General features: G+C 47.5%; 1 protein-coding gene across 1 annotated transcript in view; it reads right to left on the bottom strand.

The window, feature by feature from the left end:
• Positions 1-1,025: 1,025 nt before the first annotated feature.
• The window catches only part of COL4A6 (collagen type IV alpha 6 chain), a 370,097-nt gene continuing 344,190 nt past the window's right edge, over positions 1,026-26,932 (bottom strand). The window contains exons 25-46 of the mRNA XM_033106506.1: positions 26,763-26,834; positions 26,378-26,485; positions 24,636-24,857; positions 24,083-24,244; positions 22,262-22,432; positions 21,315-21,458; positions 20,765-20,890; positions 20,112-20,293; positions 18,164-18,227; positions 17,523-17,597; positions 16,247-16,354; positions 16,046-16,153; positions 15,422-15,493; positions 14,937-15,062; positions 10,892-11,008; positions 10,416-10,577; positions 10,110-10,208; positions 8,362-8,508; positions 7,559-7,675; positions 5,901-6,092; positions 4,918-5,204; positions 1,026-2,616 (exon numbers count right to left, since the gene is read on the bottom strand). Of these exons, the coding sequence (XP_032962397.1) occupies positions 2,356-2,616; positions 4,918-5,204; positions 5,901-6,092; positions 7,559-7,675; positions 8,362-8,508; positions 10,110-10,208; positions 10,416-10,577; positions 10,892-11,008; positions 14,937-15,062; positions 15,422-15,493; positions 16,046-16,153; positions 16,247-16,354; positions 17,523-17,597; positions 18,164-18,227; positions 20,112-20,293; positions 20,765-20,890; positions 21,315-21,458; positions 22,262-22,432; positions 24,083-24,244; positions 24,636-24,857; positions 26,378-26,485; positions 26,763-26,834 (3,122 nt within the window). The 3' untranslated portion in view covers positions 1,026-2,355. The remainder of the gene's footprint in view (positions 2,617-4,917; positions 5,205-5,900; positions 6,093-7,558; positions 7,676-8,361; positions 8,509-10,109; positions 10,209-10,415; positions 10,578-10,891; positions 11,009-14,936; positions 15,063-15,421; positions 15,494-16,045; positions 16,154-16,246; positions 16,355-17,522; positions 17,598-18,163; positions 18,228-20,111; positions 20,294-20,764; positions 20,891-21,314; positions 21,459-22,261; positions 22,433-24,082; positions 24,245-24,635; positions 24,858-26,377; positions 26,486-26,762; positions 26,835-26,932) is intronic.

Below are 26,932 nucleotides of genomic sequence, written 5' to 3'. Positions count from 1 at the left end.
GGATTTAGCCCACAGGGTATCATTTGCCAATTATCGACTTAAATTGTTGATTTTTGTTTGGGAAATTAACTTCATTTTTGGTTGACAGCCATAATTAGAAAGAATTATTCGTGTGGTGACATTTAATCTGTGCATCACATACGATTCCAAACCATTTCAGGATTTGCAACATACTAAATTTTAAAGCACATATTCATCAAATTGCCTTTGCCACCCACTCTCCTGTGTGGATGCACATCTAGTCCCAGTGGGGTGTTCCAAGTTTCCTCTCCTTGCCCTTTTAACCTGGATGCATTTCACCTCCATCCTCAACCAAGTCTCGAGGAAGGCCAGCAACTGGGGTTTGGAAGCTAGCACCAAATCAAAGGGTTTTTTTTTTTGTTTTGTTTTGTTTCTTGTTTTTGCTTTTTTAAAGTATATTTAGGAATGTTAGAACTCTTGTTTCCTTAGATTCCAATTTTTCCAGTGGGTAATATATTCCAATGGTTCAAAATTCAAAAAAGTTCAAAACGGTATTCAGTGAAATGTCTTTCCCTCCCACGTCAGTTCCCTTCCCTGAATGCTCCCAATGTTATTTCTTGTTTATCCTTCCAGAAGATATATTACACACACACACACACACACACACACACACACACACACACAGATGTGTATATATCTTAGATTTGATTTTAATGACTTTAATACTTCTCTACTTTTGATTTATCTGTAAATGATCCTGAGGCCCAGCAGTATGGAACGTGCGATGGCACTAAAAGTAGTCATAGGCCTATCTTGAAACAGGTTGTGGATTTTTTGCCAGTTAGAGGACCTTTTCTGCTCTTTGACTAAAATTGTATTTTTTCTTGCCTCGATCTTTTGTTATGAAGCTCAACTTGCAGTAACAGGAGCCCCCACGGCTCTGAGGGGGGACTCATGAATTGTAGTGAGATGGACTTTAGAAAAGTTTTCATCAAAAAATGTCAAAAGATCAAAAGTTCATATTTAATTCCTTTTATTTGTGATGTACAAAGCTGACCCCATGCTTATAACTCATAGAGGAGGTGAAAGTAACAGTAACTCAGGTTATACTGATTATGTTTTGTCTGTGTTGACACAGTTTACATTATATTTGAGGAAAGAGAATCGTCTGGAAGGAAGTTGCCTCATGTCAACACAGCTAAGTGTTCTGGGAAACTGATAATTAAAGAAAATTGTTAAAACAAATCCCCCCAAACAGAATACAATACACTTTATAGTCAACTCAGGCTTGCTTTAGGTCTGCTAATTGCTAAAGAGACAAGTGTGTTAGATTTTTATGAGGTTTTAAAAATGTATTAAAATAGCATAACAGGCTACCTGTAAAGGAGCGATTGGATGGACATTTTAAGGGAAGGTCTCCAACAGCCTCAAAATGCAAAAGAATCAACACACTGAAACTTTGATTTGCCACAGTGCATACATCTGGATGGCATTTGGAGTAAACAGGGACTTTTGAGAAATTGGGACAAGGGATTTACCTTTTGTTCCCGGAGTCAAAAGCAAAATCCACACCTCCTTACCCATGCACACTTCTACCCCTGGCCTGGGAGAAAGTGCTGAGGTTCTCATTTCCCTTTATGGGCCTGGCTACATTTGGTGCATCCTCTACTCTACTCTGGACCAGGCCAAGTCACAGGTCTCTGCGGGGAGGGAGCTGGCAAGGCAGAAGTGATTTGTCTAGGACACTGTGAAGTTAATGAGCCCCTCTTGGCCGTTGGCCTTGAAGCCTCCCTAGGCTATGTGGGCCCAGTCACCCTCACTCTCAAAGGAGTCAAAGCTCACCCCATGCTACTGGCTGGCACCTCATTCCAGCTCTGCTGCCTGCCTAGATACAGTGGGCCTCCTTGAAGAGTGAGGGCTTGCTCTATGCAGACTTGACTCATCCGTGAATCCTTAGCCATAACTTTTTTTTTTTTTAATGTGGAAACATTGGGTTTTGGTTTAAGCCAAATAATGTGTGGTGACCTGTGGACACAAAGAAATGATTTATCAGCCAGTATGAAGAGCTTTCTGATTGAGACAGTGAGGAAAGCTAGCAGTCTAAGAAAGTGGTGGCCTGGCAGGTCCTCTGAGGTAGCCATGAATATCCGAATCAAACAGTAGCACCGGGTTGACTGAATGGGACAGCAGATCTCAGCAGGTAGGCTCACCCATGGGGCCTGACTGAGAGTTGGGGTGACCAATGTCCAGTAGTCCAGCCCAAATGAGACTCCAATGGATAACTTGACAGATGGGCAAACGGGCTTATGCCTTCCTTCTTCAGATGGTTTGGGTTTGTGAGGTGACCATTGTGTGGGGGAAGGGAAAGCAAGAGGCAGGGTGGCAGGTGCCACCTTACAGGCTTTTCATACACACCTGGCAGCGGCTGACCTGGGGGTGGAGCTGCCCAGCTTTCAGTGTTTCAGGTACAGGTTCCTCCCGAAACTGCTGCCTCTCCTCCACTGTCATCAGCCAGAAACTGTACTTGTTGGCAAAGTAGTGGCAGGTGCCCCGGGCACCACTGCACTCGATGAAAGGAGTAGCACGAAAATCCTCTAGGCAGGAGCCAGGTGAGACCAGAGACTGACCTCCACCCTCGGCACCTGCGGCAGTGTGCTGAAACAGACGGGTGGGGGTGAGAGCTCTACCCACAGGAGAAGATGGGTGCCCTGTTGCTCCAGGAGGAACGTGTGCTTCCTTCCTAACCTCAGGCCCCTTGGCTTGGCCCCAGCATCTTGCCAGCAGATCAAAGGCCATATTTGAGGAACCAGACAGCTCACCCTCCCTTGTAGTAGCCTCAGGGCCAGGAGCGTCCCCTCCAAGCTCCCCGGTGCCCTCACAAGCCACTGTGCATGGACGGTGGCCACGTCTCAGCCAGCGTTTCCCAAACTGCCGCTGCCCTGCTGAGTTCCGAGGTGTGCTAGGTGCCCCACCCCCCAGATTCTACAGACGAATAAGTGTGAGAAAAGCTGAATTAAGGAAAATTCAGTAGGTTTCAGGATACAGTTCTCAGAGCCGTTTGTCTACTCGAAGCCCCTGGTGGTGTACGCCAAGAAAGGAAAGAGCATGCAGCCCTCACAAAGTGGTTAAACCATGGGCCCCTCCCCCAGCCTATCTATTAATACCTCTTACTCTACAGTTACCTTCATTAGAATTCATATTTTCAACCTGTACCACACCCTTTATTTAGGGTGACATTTACCTGCCATTTGTTACCTGCCAAGAACAGGTAGGCCTCAGATTTGGCCGAACGTCCTGGCCCTCAGTTGCAGGATTTCTTCATCAAGTGCCACTCATGACCTGATAGTCTCCTGAGTCACTGTGCCCATAGATAGCACCCCCTCTCTACATTCCAATTCTCTCTTCACCTCAGCTGGGTTATTATCTGGACTACAGGAGGTGGGGAAGAGGCCTCATACACACCCGGGTCGGCAAATGGCCAATGGGACAAATGCTCAGTTTGGACTCCCAAGGAAGCCTTACTTTGCAGAATGTAGGGAGAATGTGTCTCCGTATAAGTGACCTCTCCTGATAAGTGAAGCATCAACGTTTTCCTCATTTTCATCCTCAGGTAGAAAACTTTCTAACACAAACGGCACATTACCCTGTCTTACTAAATGGCAGACACTGTATTTTACACTTTGCAGATGACCCAGGCTTCTCTTTGTGAACGGACATCAGTTTTTGCATTGGGGGATTATGCAGGGGCTCCGTACCAAGGGATGCAGCTTATAGGGTTTTTGGGCCGCCTTGGAATAATTTCCTCCCTTTCAGTAGGCATGTTTCATTGCTTCAAGATACTAGGCAGTCCAAATCCCACCCTTACATGTTTTCAGGAAAATACAGATATTCTAGTATGTTAGAATTATGTGTGAAGTAAGAGTAAAGAGATTCTGAATAAGGGCTTCAGAGATTGCCCATGAGCAAAGCACATGAGATTTCATGTATAGCTTTTGGAGCATTCCTTGTGGGAGCTCAGGGGCCTTTTCTCCTTATTTCTCTAGGTGGTGGACAGGACAGAATGATAGGTGAGCTGATTTTGTATTACAGTGGGACAAGCTTCCTATTCACAAAAAGGAAAAAGGGAAGTACCTCTCCCCAGGTAGGTACACTAACATGAGGAAGACTGCAGCTTTGGAAATTCTTCAAAGATGCTCTCTCACCATCTCACCCCTGGTGATTCAGCAAAGAAGCTCTGGCGGGGCAGTGGGTGTCACACTGTTTTTCCCTGGGAGTTATCCTGGCCCTAAACCTGACCTTTCACTCATTTAATGTCCCCAGGTATTCATGAAATGTCATGTGAGGGACTTGACGCTGCCTTGGGCTTACAGATGTTCTTAGCCTTTCCATAGCAAGACACATGGCCTGGCCGGCCATTGCCTTCCCACCAAAAGGGTGAGGCAGTAGAAATCCCAGCAAGGACATGGAAACACAGCATGCCCTCGTCTGAGCCTTTCGGGAGGAGGTGGCAGCAGCTAGAGAGACCTGGGAGGGTGGCAGAAGAGGAGGGTGTGCCCTGCCCAACCAGACCAGTGAGAGTATGTCCCAGCCCTGAGTGGGCGCAGCCTGTTCCTCTCTGTCCATCCAGATCAGAGGTTCCCTCCTTCCCTTGCTTGTGGCATACCTGAAGCAGGCAGAGAGATATCAGGGCCTTTGCCAGTGATTCATACATATGCTCACCCCTCAGCCACTGGGTGCACACCGTTCCTTTTTATTCACACCCATAATTATCTGTCCTTCATGAAGAACTGGGCTCTCTGGTCTTTAGCCAAGTCTAAGCCAAGCGTTTTTCTCCCTTTCAAACTCTGTGGTTTCTTCCCTGTGTCCCTTGAGCCTGAGAACCAGTCTGAGGGACACTCCCAGAGCTCCCTGCCCTCTGCCTCTATACCTGGGGCCGGGGGCAGTGCAGCGCCTTACCATGAGGAAGGAGTATCCGATCCAGAGGCTGCGCCAGCCCAGTGGGCACTGCGGGATGGTAATGTCCTGGCTGTGCACAGCAATGGCTTGCGAGGGCGCCTCACACACAGAGCAGCGGCTGATGTACTGGGGGATCTGGGTCTGGCCGACAGGCATCATGGGGATGGGGGCGGTGGTGGAGAGCCAGTAGGATTTATCATTGCGCCTGGCATAGTGGCACACTTCGTTGATGTTGCAGTAGATGAAGGGCATGGTGCTGAAGCGGGGCAGGCAGGAGCCAGCAAAGCCTGGAAGGAAAGAAGGTGGGCAGGGTCAGGGCTGGGACCGTGCCCAGGGCCACTGGACTGGACTGCATGGTGGTTTGGGTTTACGTCCAACCACTTGTACGAGAACACAGACGCCTCTCCTTACAGTCCTGGAACACTGCACACACACTGAAGTCTGTTGATCAAATCCTGTTTTCAGTGCACCGGGGGAAGTTTGACAGTGAAAATAATCTTTTTATAAACTGAATAACAACTTCCTAATTAACCTGCTTTGTAAAACCAACATTTGATAGTGAGTCTGCTTTTCAGAGTTACAACACCTGTAGACAATACAATTAATTCCTGGGCAATCATCTTTGCCCCACAGGTCATATTATTACTACTACTAATCGCCAGCCCTTAATGGATGCTCAATGTATGCCAGATGTTGTTCTAAGCATGTTACATTAGGTTATGCAGGTGATCCTTATACCTCCTCAGGAGATAGGTAATAGAATTAGCTTTATTTCATTAAGGAGGAAGCAGAAGCTTAGGTTGAACAACTTGTCCCTGGGCACACAGCTAGTGTTGCAACCCAGATCTGCTTGATGCCAGAGTGGGTGCTCGTAACCCACTCCCCAAAGGTGGGCCCACCAAGGTCTGGGAGGAGCGAGGGGGGTGGCTCTTGGTCCTTGTGGGGACAGATGGCCAAGGCTGGCTGGCAGAGTTGGTACCTACCCAAGTCCTGGTTGTGGGCTTTCTCCTGCCCCTGCACGAACAGCAAGCTGTAACCCACCCATAGCTGGCTCATCCCGGCGGGGCACAGGGGCACCTGTTCTGACTGGCTGTGCTTCACCAAGGTGTAGCCCACTCTCACGCTCTGTCCAGGCAATCCAGCCCTCCCGAAGGGGCCCTGTTTCCCTGGAGGTCCTAAGAGGGAAAGAGCGGAAAAGCGGTGAGCCAGGTGCAGCCAGTAGTAACAGTAGTTACTCGCTTTGGGCCAAGCATTGAGCAGGGCGCATCAGGTGCATGTGTTAGCTTACTCAATCCTCACAACAACCACATCATCCCAATTTGTAAATGAGGAAACTGAGGCTCAGAGTTCCCACGCTAGTAAGTGGTAGAGTTAGAACATCAACTCAGATGCACAGCAGTCCCCCCTTATCTGGGGTTTCACTTTCTGAGGTTTCATTTCAGTTAACCACGGTCAACCACCGTCTGAAAATATTAAAACGAAAATTCCAGAAATAAACAATACATAAGTTTCCAATTGCATACCGTTCTGAGTAGCATGATGAAATCTTGTGCCATCTAATCCCATCCTGCCTGGGATGTGAATCATCCCTTTGTCCAGCATCTCCACACTGTGCAAGCTCCCCGTCCGTTAGTTACTTAGTAATCATCTCGGTTATCAGATGAACTGCCTCAGTGTCACAGTGCTTGTGTTCAAGTGACCCTTACTTTACGAAATAATGGCCCCAAAGCCATTCACATACCTTTTATTATAGTATTTTATTGTAATGTTCTATTTCATTTTCAGTAACTGTTAATCTCTTACTGTGCCTAATTTATAAATTCAACTTTATCATAAGTATGTATGTACAGGAAAAAAATGGTATATAGGGAATTAAGTACTATCCGTAGGTTCAGGCATCCACTGGGGGTATCAGAATGTATCCCCCGTGAATAACGGGGGACTCTGTCTCTGGTTACAGAGTCCCCATTTTAAAAAGCTCATTATCCTGCTTCTCTACCACAGTCATCTAGCCTTGGGTCTATGAGGGGAAAAGGGGCAGAAAGGGCTACTTCCTGGGCTGACCTGGCATGCTCTCATAGGAGATAACCTGCTACATCAGAGGCAGCAAAACCACAGTTGGGATGAGCAAGGCAAAATTACAACCCCCTCTCCCACCCACGGCAGGTGATCTTACCACTTTCCCACGAAGCCTCAGAACTGTTCTCTACTCAGGACAACTGATTTGCCCGTCTCTGATATTTAAAATGGGAGCTAAGTAGCAGAACAGCCATACCTGATCTCAAATTTTCTTATCCCTTGAACCACCCACCTCCCACCCATGGCAGAATTCCTGGGTAGAAAAGGGGACGTGCAGGGCAGGGGGACCATGTTACAGAATAGAGTCACAGCACTTTGGATCTGGAAGAGAACCCAGAAAAGGATTTGGAAGAGTTATTTATCTTCAGGAATGTAGAGCTCTAATCCTTTACAGGCTCAGAGGGGGTTAAGGAAGTGCATGGATTAGAGCTCAGTTTTATAGCTTCCTGGTAGTGTCAAGCTTTACCACATTTCCCAATTCTCACATTTGAAATTTTGACTCACCCCCAAGCCTCAAAACCTCACAGAAGCCCTCTGCCCCCTAGTGCCCACATGACCAAACCTTCAAATCCTGGAGGGCCTTGCATTCCAGGGACACCAGGATCACCAAGAGCCCCAGGTGATCCAGGAAGCCCGCTGAGGCCATCTTTGCCAGGGATGCCAGGTAAACCTTTGGAGCCTGCAAAAATAGAAGTCCCACAGCCGGGTACTCAATGTGCAGGGTCTGGACCATCCCTCCCTGGAGACAGAGGAATCGTATGTCATGTTCAGGACTCACCAGGAGAGGGCGCACTGGCCATCGTGTTGGAGCACATACTGAGCTCAAGGCTGAGCCTCCAGATGTCTGGGCATCTGGGTGCTGGGACTGCACTCTGAACTTAACCCTTCTGAGTCCGTTCACACTCATTTCCTCCTCCCTTCCTCTCATCCTCCCAGCAATGCTGGGAAGAATGCAGGGCCACTGCTGGCATCCCATGTCAGAAATGAGGATACAGAGGTCCAAAGAGACCACTAGCTTACTCCAGTTGGGGCAACACTGGAATCAGAAGCCAGTTTTCCTGTCCCCCAGCTCTTGGCTTTCTCCATTGTTCTTCACCCACCACCATATTCCCTCCTCCTCTCAGCAGCACGTTAGTGAGGGACAAGCTATCTGCAGTAGCTGCTATGCTCTACCCATTCTCTAAAGTTGAGTACAACTGCTGGCCCTTGCTCCAGACAAGAAGCTTAGCCGCTTTGAGGGGAGCAGAGGAAACACTTGAGGAAGGTGCCCCCTTGGAGCTGGGCTTCCCAGCCAGTTGCTTCAGCCTCTCAGCCAAAGCCGTCTCAGCTCCCTGAGAAGATCCCATTTTCTGCAGCCATTCTTACCTTGTAGGCCTACAGGGCCTTGATCTCCAGGTTCCCCTGTGAAACCAGGGATGCCATCGATGCCCGGTAGACCCATGGGTCCAGGAGGAGCCTGGATGGCTTCTGCAATTGGTGTTTGGCCAGCAGCGCCCCGGGGGCCGGAAAAGCCTGTGGGCAGGTGGGGGAAATGGAGACGTCAGGTGGAGGCCAAGGAGGCAGCCAGGGCGGGTCCCTGGAAGTCTTCCTTTCTGCCTCACAATTGCCAGCTTTCTGCCCTTCCTGTTTGTCCCCACAGTCCCCAATGGATCCTGCCAGGATGGCTCTCTCCACGCTTTACACAATGTCCTTTTTACCCATCTACCTCCCCACTGGATTGGCATCTCCTTGAGGGCAGGAGCTGGGTTGTACTCATCTTGTCTTCTCAGGGCCCAGCACAGAGCCTGGTGAGTAGTAGGCAAGTCCGGAAATGTTTGCTGTAAATATGGTTGGCTGAGCCTTTGCCCAGGGCTAGGGTGGTTGGTTTACTCACTCACTGGTCAGAATACAGTGCCAAGGAGGCTGAGGGGATGCCCCCAACCCCAGTTGTTCATTTGGCATCATAGCCTAGGACTGTAAACCCAGCCAGCTGGCTTAGTATTAGTAGACAAACAAGCCAATTTGCTTACTAATTCATTGAACAAGCATTTCTTGAGTGTCTAGTATGTGCTAGGCCCTGATAGATCAGGGGACAGAGCACTAATAAGACAGACCTTTTTGGACATTACAGTCTGGTGGTAAAGATGAAAAGTGCATAACCTGACAAATACCACTAATCTTACTGCCAATTGTGAGAAGTGCTAAGAAGGAAAGGAAAAATGCAGTGATCGTGGGATGGAGCAGAGTGGGCTATGTGGAGGAGAACCTGCTTTAGAGAGAGTGATTAAGTGGTTTCTTATAAGCAGTAACATTTAAGCTGAGACCATTAAAGCATTAGAAGGAGCTGGGGGTGGGGGGTGGAGGGCAAGAGTAGTCCCGAGAAACAGAATTAGCATGTACCAAGGCCCTTGGGCTAGATGATTTTGGATAACTGAGAGGGTGCTGTGGCAAGAGCACAGTGAGCTGCAAAAGGGAAGAGCTGGTGATGAGGACGAAGAGGGAGGCATCACATAGGGCTTTGTGGTCATAGTTTATTCCTACGCCATGGGATCCCAGTGGATGATTTAAGTTTGTACAAGATCTCTCTGACCACTGGGTGGAGAAATAATTCTTGAGGGAGGTGCACAAGGTTAATGGGGAGACCAGTTAGCAGGTCACTGCAGTGATTCATGTGGGGAATGTTGGTGGCTTGGGCCTGGGTGGTAGCGGTGGAGGTAATGAGAGGTGAATGGATGCAAGGCACATTTAGGAGACAGGAGACACAACCCTCAGGGCTTGCTGATGGATTAGGTGTGTGTGAGTGAGGCGGCTGCTGGTAAAGCATGCTCCTTCATTTCTGCTTCGAGCAAATGAGTGAGTGGTGATCTGAGTGGAAGCCTAATGCCCACTAATGCAGAGAGGGGAGACCAGGGGCAGGATCCATGGTGGCAAGGCAGCAGTGGCCTTCAGTCTGGGGAGCTGATGGAGGCAGAGGTATCCTCAAGGTGGAGAAACTGCCTCCCTGGAGGAGCTTGACCCAGCTGTTTCAGGCATCCAGGCTTTCCTGGCGTGGTACGCAGTGACTCCTAAAGGAATGTTACCCCTGTACCCCTCCCTTGAGCTCAGGATCAGGCAGGCACATGCTCTGAACTCACCTCTTGGCCCTGCCTTCCCCTTCATCCCAGGAAATCCTGGATCTCCAGGTGGCCCAACCTTGCCTGGAGTCCCCATGAAACCAGGCTCACCTCTCATGCCTGAAAAGTCCAAAGGAAAGCAAGTCAGGGCATGGCATGGTAGCGCTGGTGGGAAGGGGGAGAGGGTGCTGGTGGTAGGGGTGGAGGCAGAGGTGAAGGCAGGGAGAGCATTTTCAGCTGGCCTCTATTTACAGGGCTGCAGGAAGGATCCACGTCTGACTGTGGAGTGGAAAAGGGCCCAAGAGCCAGCCAAGCAAGTAGTCATACCTTTCAGTCCTAGCTCTCCAGGGAATCCAGAGAAACCTGGAATTCCTTGGTCTCCCTTGGGCCCTTTAGGGCCAGGAATTCCAGGGAAGCCAGTGTCTCCAGGGTCACCTTGATCCGAGGATGGTCCAGGGGGACCTGGGGGCCCTGGGGGGCCTGGGCGGCCTAGGGATGAAATGGGAAGAGGGGTGAGAGCCGGTGAGCAGGAAGTGACTGCTGCTGAAAGGCTTGGCACTGATTGTCCTGGGGCAGACAATGTTACCTCACTGCCTTTGGGGTCCCAGTGCCCAGCTCTTCCCAAACCCTTCTAGCAAAATGCAGCCTGTCCCAGACCCCACATCCCTGCTGGGGCAGGGATGTGAGGGCGAGCGGGCCCATGCATGTCCAGCAATAGGGATAGGGCTGAGCTGTATATGGGACCTCCCCAAACTCCAGACTAAAGGCGATGGCCAGCCCTCTTTTGGGCTTTCTGTCTTTACCTCTTTCTCCGTCTAGGCCTGGTTGCCCAGGGTCACCAGGCTGTCCTGCTATGACTGAGGGCAAGGAGAGGCCTGGGGCACCGGGGGGACCAGCAGGGCCCTGGAGACCTGGGGAACCTGCAAAGAACATATAAAAGGGGCTGCATGGACTTTGTGAGCCCTGGAAAGGGCCGGGGTTTTTTAAAGAAAATGGAAGTTCACACAGAGGAAATGGAATGGGTTAGGTAGCTGCCAGACCAGCGGACACCAGCAGAGGGCTCTACTCCCTTCATTCTACCTTGGCAGCCAGCGGACAAATGCAGCTGACAGGGTTCAGAGACCCCCTCCCAGCAGGTGCTGCATTTAATTGGGATAGAGCTTTGGAAAACTCTAGCTCTCCAACCTCATTGGTAATGGAAATACTTTAGATTTACCCCAAATCAGGAAGAAATGGCATGACCGCAGCACCTGGAATTGAAGTTTCCTAAAGGGTTTTCAAATGCGTAATTGTTCCTGTTACACGACATGTCATTAAGTTAGCCAATTATGTCTGATGCTACTCAGAAAAGGTTACAGGTCGAGGTGGGTACAGGCCCCAACTAGTCAGAACAGACACCTGCTGGACCAGAACGGAGGCAGCAAGGGTGCTGTGCTTCCCTCTGTCTTCTAGGGCTAACTTCTGGGTCTTCTAGACAAACTGGAAAACATTTTTATAGGTAATTCCTGATATTAGCTGAATGCTTGCTTAATTGCCTAGAACAAGTCTCTCTGTACTAAATCCCTTCCCCTTTTTGGGCCACAGAGAATAGCCATTTATTTGAGTGGATACAGAATACTTGCTCAAATTTTAATACTGCTTTCCATATTTTCGGTTTATGGAATGATTTCTATTATAATATGTTCAAAACCAAAAATTTCAACAGATGACAGAAGATTTATTTAATATGCACAGGTTGAATATGTAGATGATAATCTTGATGGAAAAACATGCCGTGTTTTCCTGAAAATAAGACCTAGCCGGACCATCAGCTCTAATGCGTCTTTTGGAGCAAAAATTAATATAAGACCCGATCTTATTTTACTATAATATGAGACCGGGTCTTATATAATATAATATACTGTAAGACCCGGTCTTATATTAATTTTTGCTCCAAAAGACGCATTAGAGCTGATGGTCTGGGTAGGTCTTATTTTCGGGGAAACAGGGTATCAAAGCCACACAAACAAACGTAGAAGTTCTTATTACACTTTTAGCATGGAAGAAATGCATTACTTTGGTATATTCTAGAAGACATTCAAATGAAGAAAAATAGATTCAAACTGCTTGGTAAAGTGTTCTGATGGTTGAGATTCTTATTTTTCGTTTGTGACAAGAAAATCCAAAAATATTCGTGTTGCATTTTATTTTTCTGACAAGAAAAGCCAACTATATTCATGCTTAACTTCTCATATTTAGGTAAGGAATAGCAAACCCATGAAAACTTGTAAAGAAAGATGGTAGATTGGTTAATTCAGGTGTTTTAAACAGGTCATTAATTAATTGAATGATGAGGAAATATAGTGAAGTAAAAAAATAAATTTCAAGTGAAGTCTCCAATTCGGGAAAATAAAAATACAGAGAAAAACCAGTTGCAAAGCCACATGGTGCTACTTTTAATATTATCAATTACCTCTTGATGAACCTTTGAGGTCTTTTTCTTTTTCACAAAAGTAAAAATCTGAAAAGAAAGACTTTTTTTTTTCTGAAAAAAAAAAACACACAAAGAAACAAACCGCATGCTGAAATTATGTAAAACCACTACGTGAGATACCACCTATAGTAGAGTAAATGTGAGCAGCACAGATAATTATTCCCATCTCAGTTTTTGGAGCCACCTCCTCTTTTGACCTGTTTCTTGATTTTATAATTATACCAATTTACCATTAAACCTGAAAGAAAGGTACTACTGACCTCAGGTTAAAAAAAAAAAAAAAAGCTCATGCATTTCTTTGCTTGAGAATAAGACACTTTAAATGAGCACATGAAAATGCAAGATGGCATATTTTTCCAACTTGTGCCAGTGTCAGAACCCTAAAATACCCTAAACATACAAATGCAGCCTCTAAATATTTAGTGCAAATATGAAAATGGTGTACTTTCAAATGATTTAGATAAAGGTAGTGCAGGGTCCGGGATTGCTTTAGGAAGTTTCCTTATTGGTAAATCTTCATTTTACTCTGATTTCTATGATCAAGTCAGAGATAGTTCCCATGTGGGGGTTATGATATTTGCTATATTCTTTTAAAACAAATTGTTTTAATTAGATATTGAGAAGAGCAGAAGAATATCTACAAATCATATATAAAAAATAATCCAGATACAATGAACATCTGTTCCAACCACCCAATTATTTAAGAAGACAGCGTTACGTTTGCCTGCCTTTCACAGATCCCACCAACTTCCCTCCCTCTCAGAGGCAACCACTCCTGAATTTTGTGTTCATCATTCCTTCTTCATCACAGTTTGACCATGCATATTTGTATCCTTAAACAATATATTGGTTGTTTTTGCTTATTTATAAACTTTAGCAATGGAATCATACCAAACATATTCCTCTGTGACTTGCTTTTTTCCCCCCTCTGCATTATGTTCCTGAAATGTATCCATCTTGACATGTGTTGTTTACTGTGTTTGTAATTGTGATTTTATTACCTCAGATAGCTAAAGGAAATGAATAATTTAATGACCAGGCATTCACAGGAAAGACCTGAAAACAGAAAAGGCAATGCCCCTGTGCTTCTATCTGGCCCCCCTCTTCTCTATCTCCCATGAAAGTAGCCATACAATTTCCCTACAGGCTCAGACCCTGCTCGAGCCCTCATTCTGGAGAAGCTGCTGGCTTTCAGGAAAGAACAGGTTGGTCCAGACCAAAGGGAAGAATAAACACTGAGACAGGAGATGCCTCAGTATCAAATGCAGCAGGAAATGAATTAATGTGTGAATATAGTTCCTGGAAAACATACATACATTAATACAAACGTGCAAATAAAATGTGGTGGAACCTCAGGCCCCAGAACTATGAGGAACAGAACATTTTGCAAATAGGATTTTCTCTCTTGTAATGATATAATGTCCAACATTTCTTGAGTATCTACTATGTGCCAGACACTAAGTGCTAAGTGCTTTCACATACATTACCTCACCCCTCACTGATTCCTCACCAAACCTCTGAGGTAGATTCTCTTATTAGGCCCATTTTACAGAAAAGGACAACTAAGGCTTCATTTGGGATCGAGGGACAAGTAACTTCCTTGTTCAAGGTTATACAGCTAGTAAGAGGTAGAGCTGGAATTTGAATCCAGTGGTCTGACTTCAGAGCCCATACTCTTAGCCATGATGCTACACCCAATTCATTTCCTGTTTTACAGTGAATGGGATATATGTGGGTCTTCAGAACATTCCTAAGGAGAGTTAAAGAAACAGAATTCATTCTCACTATTTGAGAGGTAGGGAAAGAGAGGCTCAGAAAGAAACTTCAGACCATGTGATGAGTCAGGGGCTGAGACTAGGATGAAACTTGCTTTCTAGTAAACCCAACAAATCCTAATTGAGTGCCTGCTGTGTGCCTGTCCTAGGGAGAAATTTATTCTCTTAGTCTTGGGCTCCTTCCAGTAGCTACACTGCCTTTCCTGGGCCCTGGGAGTGCCATCTACACTGGACACTGAGGAACTTCTGGTAAACCTCTTGCTAAGTGGAGAAGCCCTGTCCCTCAGGACCGTTAAACCTAGGCTCTGGCCATGTGTGCAAGAGAGGTCCTGAGGTTAAATAAGGGAGAGTGTGAGAGACTCTGGAGGCTAAAGGGGACTCTCTGAACTGCTCCCTGACTCCCCTTTCCAGGAAAGCACTAGGCATGGCCTACCTTCTCTTTCTCAGCAGTCCTCAGTTGCACTGGGTTCTGAGATTCCCAGAGATGTGGAGACACACACAGCACAACCCTGTGAGCTGCATGGCCCTGATGAACCCTGCCTCTGCCTCCCCAGCCAGGCCTTACACAGCTTCTACAAGACCTGACTTAGGCTCACTTACCTCGGCCACCACTTTGTCCTTTCATGCCTGGCTTCCCTGGGGCTCCGTTGCTAATTCCTGGAGAACCTTTTTCACCTTTGGGACCAGGCAGGCCAGCTGGCCCTGGCACACCAGTTATACTAGGTCCTAGGAGGAGATGGAGAGAGAGAGAGAGAGAGAGAGAGAGACAGAGAGAGAGAGAGAGAGAGAGACAGAGAGAGAGAGAGAGAGAGAGAAAAGGACAGAACTGAATGGGGGTGAGGCACTCGTGCCTAGCTCACTTGCTGGGGGCCTGCCTGTAAAAAACAGGAAGGAGAGCTCATTCAGGTAGGAGAAACCCCATCTTCCTTCCTCCCTACATCAAGGTGCCCTAAATTGGGGGCTAGCAAGGAGATCTATGACTCCAAAGATACGGGATACACCACAGCAGAGAACTCATAGACAGTCCCCGCCAGGCTTCTGGAAGAGTTGTCGCTCTCCTTCTTGCCCTTGAGGGTCTTCCTTACCTGGAGCTCCTTGGGTTCCTTTGGTTCCTGGAAGCCCATTTAGTCCGTGCAAACCAAGAGCTCCAGGATAACCTGAGGGGAGAGAATATCAGAAATGGCTCCGGCAACTCTGAGTCAGCAAAAGGTCCTGTCCCCAAGGGTACTGCAAAGTTCTCATTTTAAAGGTCACAGTCTTTCTTGAAGCATTACTTAATGCCCTAAGGGAGACTAGACCACCGCTAACCTAAACCCTCCACCCTAGGTTTTCCTGACTCTTATTAGAAAACAATATAGTTTTAAGAGTGGGGTGGCAGATAATTAGGTTTCTTTAAGAAGAACTCAGAGTTGCCAGCTCCCAGGGACACGCTGCCAAATCTCGTAAGTCAGGGAAAGGCTATGTATGCCAGGGCAATGACCTTCCTTCATAGCTTTTCTCTCCATAGAGTCCATGTTCTCCTCTTCTCATTCATGCTTGCCTTCCTTTATTTCTCCCCATCCTCCTTTCCTGTTATCCCTCATGTGGCCCAGTCAAGGACTCTCCTGATATGGCTTAATCCCAGCTACTGTCTCTTAATATAAAGTAGTTGCTGTCCCTTTTTGAGAGAAGGACGCTTTCCCTCACTGCCTTCTCCCAAAGACACATACCTTTAGTTCCTATTAGGCCAGGGGGGCCCAGAGGCCCAGGTGTCCCTGGGTGGCCAGGAGAACCTGGAAGCCCCGGATTTCCTCTCACGCCTCCAATCCCGGGAAGTCCTAAAAGTGAAACCAAGGCAGAAGTTCAGAATGGGTCAAGGCTTGAAAGTAGTCCTAACTTTTTCAGAACAAAGTTGTCATGTGATGTGGTACCTGGGGAGCCAGGATGCCCAACATCTCCAGAAATACCAACTTTCCCATTGTCACCTTTAATTCCAGGGAAACCTATGTCACCAACAAGTCCAGCTTTTCCTTTCATACCTACAAAATCAAGAAAAATGCTGAATGATCAGGTCACATTTTGGGCAGTGTGTTCTTCCATTAGAGAGGGTGAGTAGGAAGGTGAAGTTACTTGAACTGCTAAGGGAGCGTGGTCCAATGCAGAAACTCTGTAAAAGATCGTGGCAACGGTCTTCACATTTGAAAGATGATGCCCAATTGAAAAGTAAGTAAACTTCAGTGTGGAGGTTCCCCGAAAAATTACGAATAGAATTACCATATGACCCAGCAATCCCTCTCCTAGGTATCTACCTCAAAAATCTGAAAACATTTATCCATAAAGACACGTGTGCTCCAATGTTCATTGCAGCTTTGTGTACGGTGGCCAAGGCATGGAAACAACCAAAGTGTCCTTCGATAGATGAATGGATGAAGAAGTTGTGGTATATATACACAATGGAATACTATTCGGCGGTAAGAAAAGATGATATAGGAACATTTGTGACAACATGGATGGATCTTGAGAGTATGATGCTAAGCGAAATAAGGCAGAAAGAAAAAGCAGAGAACCATATGATTTCACTGCTTTGTGGTATATAAACCAAAAACAACAAAAGAACAAGACAAACAAACGAGAAACAAAAACTCATAGACACAGACAAAAGTTTAGTGGTTACCAGAAGGTAAGGGGGGAGAAGGGTGGGAGATGAGGGTAAGGGGGACCAAATATATGGTGATGGAAGGAGAACTGACTCTGGGTGGTGAACACACAATGGGATTTATAGATGATGTAATACAGAGTTGTACAGCTGAAATCTATGTAACTTTGCTAACAATTGTCACCCCAGTAAGCTTTAATTAAAAAAGAAAAAAAGAAAAATAAGTAAACTTGTTCTGAGTGCCCCCAGAAGTAGGAGCAATGGGTGGAAATATTTGAAAGGGGTTTAGATACCTATAAACTAAGGGGGTGGACACCATTATCCCAAAGGTCTTAGACTTATCCTATAAGTTTGTGAGTCTTGAAAACAGAGTAGGCTGGTTTGCTTGGGGAAAACTGTGGAATGCCTGTGAGTGGACACATGTGATGCAGGAATTTTTCTGCACTAGATAGAAGAAGTTGCAGAACTTGGGGTTGGCCTCTAAAATTCTATCCAGTCCTCATTTTTGAGGCATCTGTGCGACACGTGAGAAAAGAGTACTGCAGCCTTACCTTCCACACCGGGTTCCCCAGGTTGTCCCTTGGGTCCTAGGCTACCAGCAAGTCTAAGTGTCTGGCCTTGATCTCCTGGGGATATCAAGTATTGTTCAAATGGTCAGGAAAAGCTTTAGCTCATTTTGTAGCAAGGAGATCTTTTGAAGGCAAAATCTGTTCAGATTCAGTAAGCCAGAGGAGCTCCTGGACAAAATTACCCATTGGGTAAAAGGTGACCAATCACCAACAAAGGGCTGAGATGCTACCAGGCTACTGTCATGAAATGCTGCTACACTAGGCTTAGTATGGGCAGAGAAGATAAAAGAAAGGGCCCTAAAATATCACCAGAATGAAACAATGATGACAGCAAGGATGGGACTTTTCCCTGCCCAGTGGGCTGGGTTCAGCAGGGGAAGAGACTGTCTAGAGCTGAGGTCCTCCTCTGCTGCCGAGTCTGGAAGGCAGGTGGGGTCACACCACAGTTTGTCACAGGTCTTTGAGGAACAAAGACTGCCAAGGGGGTTTGGCCAAATGGGAAACATAAATCGACTCACTTTCCCCTAAACACAGAGATTTCCCGCCCTCCGCCAGGAAAGTCCTAGGCCTGCTAGAAATTCACCTTGCTCTGGAAAAACACATCAAAAGAAAATGCTCCTTACCTTTGAAACCTGGGAGGCCAGATGCTCCAGGGAGCCCAGGAGATCCACTGAGACCCTGGGAACCCTTCAAAGCAATATGAGAATCATTATTTCTGCCCAGAGCACAGGGCTTCCCACCCTCACACCCTCCTCTCCCTGAGCCACTGCCGTAGAGATGTCTATCATGTACTCTGGCAGGAGTGGACTGGGGCTCAGGGGAACTGACATCCTGCAGAGGGGAAGGGGATGAGCACAGGGCAGAAACTCGTACTTAGGGTTTTTAGGGGAGGGATCCGATCTGCAGATTAACCTTGGTTTTGTCATTCATAACTTCCTATTAAAGTTGGAATCTTGGGAAATCAAAGTGTGGCTGTTCTAGCAAGTCTCTTAGAAAATATGGTTCATGACAGTCAAGCCAGGCACTTGGCATGCTTTGTAGATGGCTGGCTACCGCTGCCCCTGGCAAAGCTCTGGAGCGGTTACACACAAGGGAAACGGCTGCTTCGCTAGCACGCAAGTGGAGGTTCAGCAGGGAACATACCAGGCTGTGTGTGTACAGGTACTGGAGTCTGAATTGGGGCCAGTGTTACCATTTTCACGGGAAAAAACTGCTTCACTGGCTAATGTCCAACACACTACCGGAATCTGGGAAGTGGGCATGCCACCTGTCACCAGTACAGTTCTTCCCTGGTATCTGATATGGTTTTGATTCATTTTGACATGTACCCAGTAAAGACACTTGCGACCCAATGTCTGGGACAGAGTCTGAATTCTGGACTGGGTCACTGTGCTCACTAGGCCACCGCCCAGAACACCGCTTGCATTCACCTGGCTTTTTCTTCAAATTGCCATATCTACTAATTCTGAACCTTTGCTCATGCTGGGACCCCCTCCTAGAATGCCTTCCCAGTTTAATTCCATCCCTCCTAGTGTGTGAGTAGCCAGGATCATCCAATTGAGAATTATTTCTTTTGTAGTTACTTCGGGGATGTGTGTGTGTGTGTGTGTGTGTGTGTGTGTGTGTGTGTGTGTGTGTGTGTGTGTGTTTTCTCTCCACCAGATGCACTGACACTTCTGGAGGACATGAACTTTGCCTGTAGGGAGCACGGGTGTTCCGTGATCTGGTCCATTTAGAGCCCTCACTACTGCTCCTATTATTGCTACTATTTATTCAGAGCCTGCCATACACCAGACACAATGCTAAGTGCTTTACATCTATCATCTCACTTAATCCTCACTACTGTCTGAAGGAGGTTTGAATATTATTCCCATCTTTTACAGATGAGAACAGTGAGGCTCGGGCAAGTGAAGCAATATGCACGAAATCACAGAGCTAATGAGTGATGGAGCTGAGATTCAAACCCAAGTCTGTCTCATTGCTAAGCCTACCACCCTGCCTTTGAAGAACCCAGAGAAGCTGGGTTTGATTCTTTGCCAGTTGTTGTCTCTTGTGGAGGCAATAAAGACCTTCTGAAATCAAAACATCAGGAAGTCTGTACTGAATTCTTATGATGTGCCAAATAACGTGGGATGCTGGCCATAGGAAGCAGACCAAAAAAGTGTGTGAGGCGCAGTTCTTGTTCTCAAGCCCTAACAATCTCATTGAGGAAACCAGACCCACACAGAACCAATGAGAACCGATATAAGCAGTGAGAAGGAGAGTTTGCCAGCACGGCGGGGACTCAGGGACTCCTGGAGGAGCAGGTGTCTGCGCTGGGGCCTGAAGGATGTGCAGGTATTAGACAACTGCAGAGGAGGAAGTCTGTGTCATGGGGGAGATCACATGAACAAAGGCCCAGAGGAGGGGAAGTTCAGGAAAGGATGGGAAGAACTGTCAGACTCGAGGAGAGGGCTTTGTCTGGGGTGAGCTGGGGAAGGGGCTGGGATCAGAAAGGTGGGCAGTAGGGGCATGTCCTCCTGCGATGGAGGTGCTTCTCTGGTAGGGAGACAAAGATCTGGGCACACTTACACTTTCTCCTGGCATTCCTGGGAAGCCCGAGATTCCAGGGGATCCCTTTAGGCCAGGTAAGCCCCGTATTCCTGAGGAGCCAGGGAGTCCTGGTCTCCCAATAAGTCCCTTGATGGTGCTGGGGAATCCAGGAGCTCCAGGCAAGCCTGGTGGCCCAGGGCGGCCAGTCTCTCCTTTGTCACCTGGGAAAGAAGCAAACAGCTTTGAAAAAGACTCTGGGCAAGAGAAAATCTGCTACCCCAGGTGCCCTGGGTCACAGGCAGGCAAAGTGCAGGCTTGGGGACAGTTAGCTTGGAGGTGGAAGTGGGAGTGGGCTGCTGTCTTCAGCCTTATAGGGCACTAGTCAGGGCCACCCCAGCTCCAGCACTGGGAAAGCTTCTCAGTGCCCATGCCCCACCATCTGCCAGGCTCATCCAAGGGTACAACAGCCTGTGGTTCAAAAACTCAGTTCCACAGCTGCAATGCAAATCAGCAGTCTCAAGGTCCAGGAATCCCTTAGGCTCAGGGAAGGCAGGCTCTCTGGACCCTCTGACGCCACCCACACTACCGCTTTGGGATGCCTTGTACTGCGGGGTCTTTTCTTAGGAAGGAAGTTGAGTTTGGTTGTAAAAGCTTTCTTGAGCATTTCTCCTGCCCATTTCTTGCCCCAGTACCTCTGGGTCCAGGAAATCCATTGGGTCCTGGGGAGCCCCATGAGCCTTTGTCTCCTTTGAATTGGAGGTTCAGCATTGGGGGTCTTGGACTGGGAATTCCCACTGGCCCTGGGTCGCCTCTGTCTCCTGCAGGGATGGAGATCATGAGATCCGCCTAAGAGGGAGCTTAGACACGGGGTCAGGAATGGGCTGACCTTTCATATCAGCACCAGCCCCTGACCCCCCTTACGAGCCCTTCCAGCTTTTTCCCTGCCCCCATTTCGCAACTTTGCATTTATGTGCATGCCCTCTCCTTTGACAAGCCCAAACTCCACCAACAACTTTAGACCCTCCTCCGTTGAGCATCTGAAAATGTATGACAAGGCCTCTGACATGCAGTGGTAACTCAGAAGAGATTAAGTCTTTTGGTTTAAAAGGACTTCATTCAGAAGCCCCAAATCTTATTATCTAACACAGGGTTGGTACAAGCCTCATGAATGACAAAGCTGACAAACAAAATGTACCTTGGGAAGCATGAATGGCAATTCCAGAATTCCATTTCCCAGCTCACCTTTTTCACCAGGGCTACCAGCTTGTCCAGATGGTCCCGCTTTTCCAGCTAACCCAGGAATTCCCTTTAATCCGCTTGCACCAGGAATACCAGGGAGACCTGGCACCCCTGGAAAACCTACCAGTCCAACAGATCCCTTCTCACCTGTTGAGAAAAAAATAATTTCTATTATTATCACTCTTTTACATACAAGGAAATGGAAGCTCAGAGAGGTTAAGTAACTTACCCAAAGTCACACAGCTAGGAAGTTGCAGAGAAGGGATTCAAAGCCTGCTTTCCTCTAACTCCAAAGCCCAAGCTCTTAGCCATTACACATTACACTATTTCCCTGAACAGGGACATAACATTAAGCAACGAAAAGGAAAGAAGACGTGGGCACCTCTCTTATGATTTGTTAAGACAGAGCTCATGTGTGGCATAAAAACAAAACAAAACAAAACAAAAAAACAAAAACAAAAACAAAAAACAAACAAACAAAAAAAAGCAAGCCTAGGGCCAGGAGGCAGGGAGATGAGCTCTGAGCTCTAGACTGGCATTGTTTCTAACCAGTTGTGTGACCTTGGACCACTCACTTTTCCCTGTATAAAACAGAGATGTCTCTCGCCTAACCTCTGGTGTATAGCAGGACAATAACAGGGAATGAGAGCTCTCAGGCTCTGTGGTAGGGGTGCTGCAAATGAGTAACCCCAGTGTGGTTGTTACTGTCTTGAGCTTTACTGACCCTGCTATTCATCCCAGTGCTTCCTTCCACCCAGCAGGTGGTGAGGGTGACTCACCTTGGATGGGGGTCCTCCTTTAGCACTAGCCTTGTCTGACAATCTTGCCATGGAAGCCCTGCCCACCTCCCTCCCTATTCCGCTTTCTTAGGCAGAGGGGAAGAGGCAAGCTGGGCAGCATGGATGCTCCTTTGTGGCACCCACTGGTGCTTTCCTGATCACTTCACTTACCCTTCGGACCTGGCAGGCCTGGCAACCCAGTGCCCCCTGGCAAGCCTGAGTTCCCCAGGAAACCAATTAACCCTGAAGATCCAGGAAGGCCTTTTAGCCCAAGCAGACCCTTCTTTCCAGTTGATGCAGGGGGACCTGTCTCGCCATTTGGACCTTTCTTGCCAGGATGTCCTGAATCACACAGGAGAGAACACAGGACAGCTCTGAAGTGAGTCTCTGTCCAGATCTGGGCCACTGCCCATTCCCATGGCTTCTGGTTGGTTGGCTTGTTGGGTTTTGTAAATGGCCCTTTAACAATGGCCTATGCAGGCTGCTCACAGGCAGAGATCTTAGTTGGCTAAAGCATAGCACCTATCGCCCAGAGAGCCACACCAATGACTACACGTCACAGTAGCTGGCAGGGTGAGCAAACCCCTTCTGATTAAAACTTCTTCCCTCTTTATGAATGTAGTTCACACTGTAGCCTCTGAATGAAGCTCTGAGAAGCCAGGGAGGCAACTGGACTCTAGTTACCTAGTACTTCCAGTCTGAAGCACACCACAATGGCAGTTTCCTGAGCCAGTCGGTGAAGTAGAGGTTAAAGCTGAGCCATTGTTTCAGTTTCCCAGGGAGCCATGGATAAAGGGTTGCCCTTTTAATCCCTCATGCAAGCAGTTAAGTCAGCCAGTTCCTTGGCATTAAGGTTGAAAGACCCCCTAGTGCCAAGTACCATAGAAATCCCCAAGGCCCATTTGGTCTCCTAGGTATTCAGAGACTTCTTTCACCATGCTTTAAGTTGGTCAATGGGATTAACCTCCTGAGTTGCTGCCAAAGTGGAATGTCCAGGTACAAAGCAATGAAATTAAAAAAAAACAAACAACAACACCAAAGGATTAAATCAGTGACGACAGAGGTATTTGGGCCCTTACGAACCTAAATGAATGGCTGATTGGGCTTTCTATGGATTGAAAAGCATCAAGTAGCTGAAAACCCCAGGATTCTAATGGGAGGCTGTGAAGGGGATTCCACAACAAGAGAAGGAAATTCAATGGGGGCCAACTCCACAGCATGAGTTCGAGGACCCCTGGCCTTGCCAGGTTATAGTGTATAATCAGATAATTCCCTGAGCAGGAAAGCCAGTGGGGGTGTTAGTCCGTGAGCTTGTGTGCAGCTTTCTCACCTGGACAGCCTATGTGAAGACTCCAGAAACACAGAAGGACAAAGAGGATAAAAAGGATATTAGTGGTTCTGTAAATAATTCAACTTCAGTCACATGGCCAGTAGTAAGGGGGAATGATACAGTCACTGAGGCAGGGTGAGGAGGCTGGTGCAAGAAAAAAGCAAGCTGCAAACACCAGGCTGCTACCAGAGGGTGTCAGGCCCCACTCTCGAGCAAGAGACATTGTGGCCACGGGTCCTCAGAGGCATGCTCTCCTGAAAAGGCAGGCCACTACACTGTCACACACTGTGCGCGCTTGTCCCCCAACCCAAACGACTCCCCACAGCCCTGCCCGGTGAAGGCAATGGACATGGCTAGACCCCTCTCCACAGCAAGGGCGGCTTCTCTAACTGAGGAAGTCAGGAGGGAGGCTGAAGCATGAAAAGGGGAGTGAGGCCGTGGGGGAGGAGGTGGGGAGGGATTTGTGGTGATATTTTGGAAGCTACACTGCAGAAATCTGTTCTACTTGGCACTGCAAGGGTGACTTGAGATTTGCAACTTTACAGGTTAGGAAGTCTTTCTCAACTCTGGCCCTGTCACACTGCTGCTATTGCCCCGCAGGGCACCATGGCTCAGGGCCCAGCCTAAGTCTGGCAAGCGGGCTCCTCCTCCAAAGGACCTACCTGAAGTGCCTGCAAAGCCTGGTGCTCCTGGAAGCCCTGGTTTGCCTTTGATGCCCAGTAGACCACTACGCCCTGGGGTGCCTGGCTGTCCCGTGTGGCCCGGTGTTCCAGGGCTGCCCTGCTCACCTTTGGGGCCTAACAAGCCGAACTTTCCAGGAAAACCTAATGAAAAGAAGGGACAGATCATCACAGCCTGGATCAACAGCAGGGACTGGTCACCAAACCAACTGGCAGCGGAAAAGCTTGGCCCAAATGCATCACAAGTGCCAATGTCTTCTCAGTTCCAGGCTTGCTGCTATCCCCAGTGATTCATCAGAGGCTTTGCAAGAGAGCTGACTATTGCTTGTGGTTACTTCTGGAATTGCTAAGACAGGAGAATAGACTCAGGTGATTTAAGAAAAAGTTCCCCAAAGAGCGTGGCTGAACAAATAACTTTTCATGTTAACCCCCTAATTAATCCGTCACCCCAGATTCATGCAAGTGTTCATGTAAGTATACTGGTTATGGAAAGGTTCTCTGTAGATTGTTAAGTAAGCGGGGCAAGAAGAGTTACCCTTGGGTCCTGGAAAGCCAGAGTCTCCAAGAAATCCTCTGTCTCCTGGCAATCCCTGTAGGCCTTGCTCCCCTGGAGCACCATTTTTAGCACCAACGATGTCACCAGGAGCACCTTTGGGACCAGGTAAACCTCGACTCCCAACTTTTCCAGGCAAACCATCTTTTCCAGGGAGCCCAGGAAACCCAGGCATACCCTTCTCCCCACGAGGTCCAGGAAATCCTAAATGTAAAGAGGCAAAAATAAAAGGCCACGGAGGTTTAGAAACCATAGGTGGGTAGAGTTCTCTGAGACAGATTTTTTTTTTCTACTATGAAAGCGAACAATAATGTATGTCATGAATCTAAAACAAAACAAAACAAAACAAAAAACAAAAACAAAGAAAGCAAACAAATCAAAATCAAATTAAAACAAAATAGTACAAAACAAAAAATTAAACTCATGGATACAGAGAACAGATTGATGGTTGCCAGAGGTGGGGGCTGGAGGATGGGAGAAATAGGTGAAAGGGGTCAAAAGGTCCAAATTTCCAGTTATTAAATAAGTCATGGGGATGTAATGAACAGTATGGGGACTATAGTTAATATACTGTATTGCATATTTGTAAGTTGCTGAGAGTAAATATTAAAGGTTCTCATCACAAGAAAAATAATTCTGTAACTGTATGGTGATGGATGGTAACTAGACTTATTATGGTAATCATTTAGCAATATATACAAATAATGAACCATTATGTTGTACACCTGAAACTAATATGTTACATGCCAATTATGCCTCAATAATAAAAAAGAAACATCTTTAAAAATAACAATAATGTGTGTCACTTCTCTTGAAGGTCAGGAGTCCCTAGTCCCGGGAGGACTTGCCCAGAGGCAGGGACCATGTGACCTGGAGGAGGTTCTAGCTCAGCGAGGCCAGGCCTTGGACAGAGCCCAGCAACCCACTCCTGGGGCTCCTACAGTGGCCAAAGAGGTGGGTTATACCTGGGACCTCCTGTCAAAGGCCCAGTCTCTACTGGAGTCGTCTAACTCCTGCCAATGTGCCTCCCTCTTCCTGGGTGGTGGAGGGAACTGAGGCAACGATAAACCCTGGGGTGCACAGCCCATGCTGTAGAGCAGAGGTGGTTCTCAAACTGAGTCATCTGGGGCACGGGTGCTTGGTAAAACCAGATTGCTGGGCCCACCCGGGAGCTTCTGGTCAGTAGCTCTGCCAAGTGGCCAAGAATCTACATTACTAACAAGTTCCCAAGTGATGCTAATGCTGCTGGCCCAGGGAACATAGTTTGAGAACCACTGATGCAGTGTAGAACAATGAAGCTCAGGTTGAAATGACAGGGTGTGAGCAAAGGGATAGAAATGGACCATGTCCCTCTGACTTCATCTGAATCTCTTTCTCTGACCTTTAAGGAGTTGATCCAGGAAACTGCCATAGGACCAGCAGCCAGACAACCTGACAGAGTCCCAGCTCTATCATTACTGGCTTTGTGATCTCAGGCAAGTCACTTTCCATTTGTGCCTCAGTTTCCTCATCTGAAAGTGAAGAGATTGTACCAGCTGACCTTGAATGGTAGTGGTGTGCTGTCATTCTATAGGTCTTAGCTCTGTCTTGCCTGAGTTTGAAATCAAAACCATCCCACCCACACCAGAGAACAAACCCAATTCCCTACAATTGGTGGATGGCTACCACCATCCAAACACATGCTCACACAAAAAGAGAATCAGGTGAGAAGCTCCTTTCCTTACCTGGCAGTTCAGGGAGGTGAACTGATCCTGGACTTCCGGGCTCTCCTTTATATCCACACAATCCAGGCTGGCCTGGAGTCCCAGGGATGCCACGGGCGCCTTTAGGGCCTGAAAACCCAAATGTGAGTGGTGAGGGGAAAGGAAAGTCAGTGTGGCAAGGTAGGATTTGTGATGTTCAATCAAGAATCCTAGTCTCTTGAAGGGTGTGTGTTATTCTCACCTCCCCACACGGCCCTCTCCAGCAGTCATTCTATTTCCTCAGTCCTCAAGGCTGCCATCTCAGGAGGAATGTAGACACCCAAATGCTACTGGGCTATCCTGTCCTTCCTTTGGCTCATGGCCCTCATATGTGTGCTCAGTGACTTTCTTTGGCCTCATTCCATACCTGGGAATCCAGGAGCTCCTGGGAATCCTGATGGACCATACGACCCAGGAATAATACAGGGCAGGATGATACCTGTAAATGGTAACAGGTAAGCATCTGGTAAACCCAGAGTCAAGAACAATTTTCCCTTAGTATGCTCCTTTACTCCCATTCCATCAAATGAGACAACC

Source organism: Rhinolophus ferrumequinum, chromosome X (genome assembly GCF_004115265.2).
Source record: "Rhinolophus ferrumequinum isolate MPI-CBG mRhiFer1 chromosome X, mRhiFer1_v1.p, whole genome shotgun sequence".
NCBI lineage: Eukaryota > Metazoa > Chordata > Mammalia > Chiroptera > Rhinolophidae > Rhinolophus > Rhinolophus ferrumequinum.
This window is presented reverse-complemented; position numbering and strand designations above follow the sequence as displayed.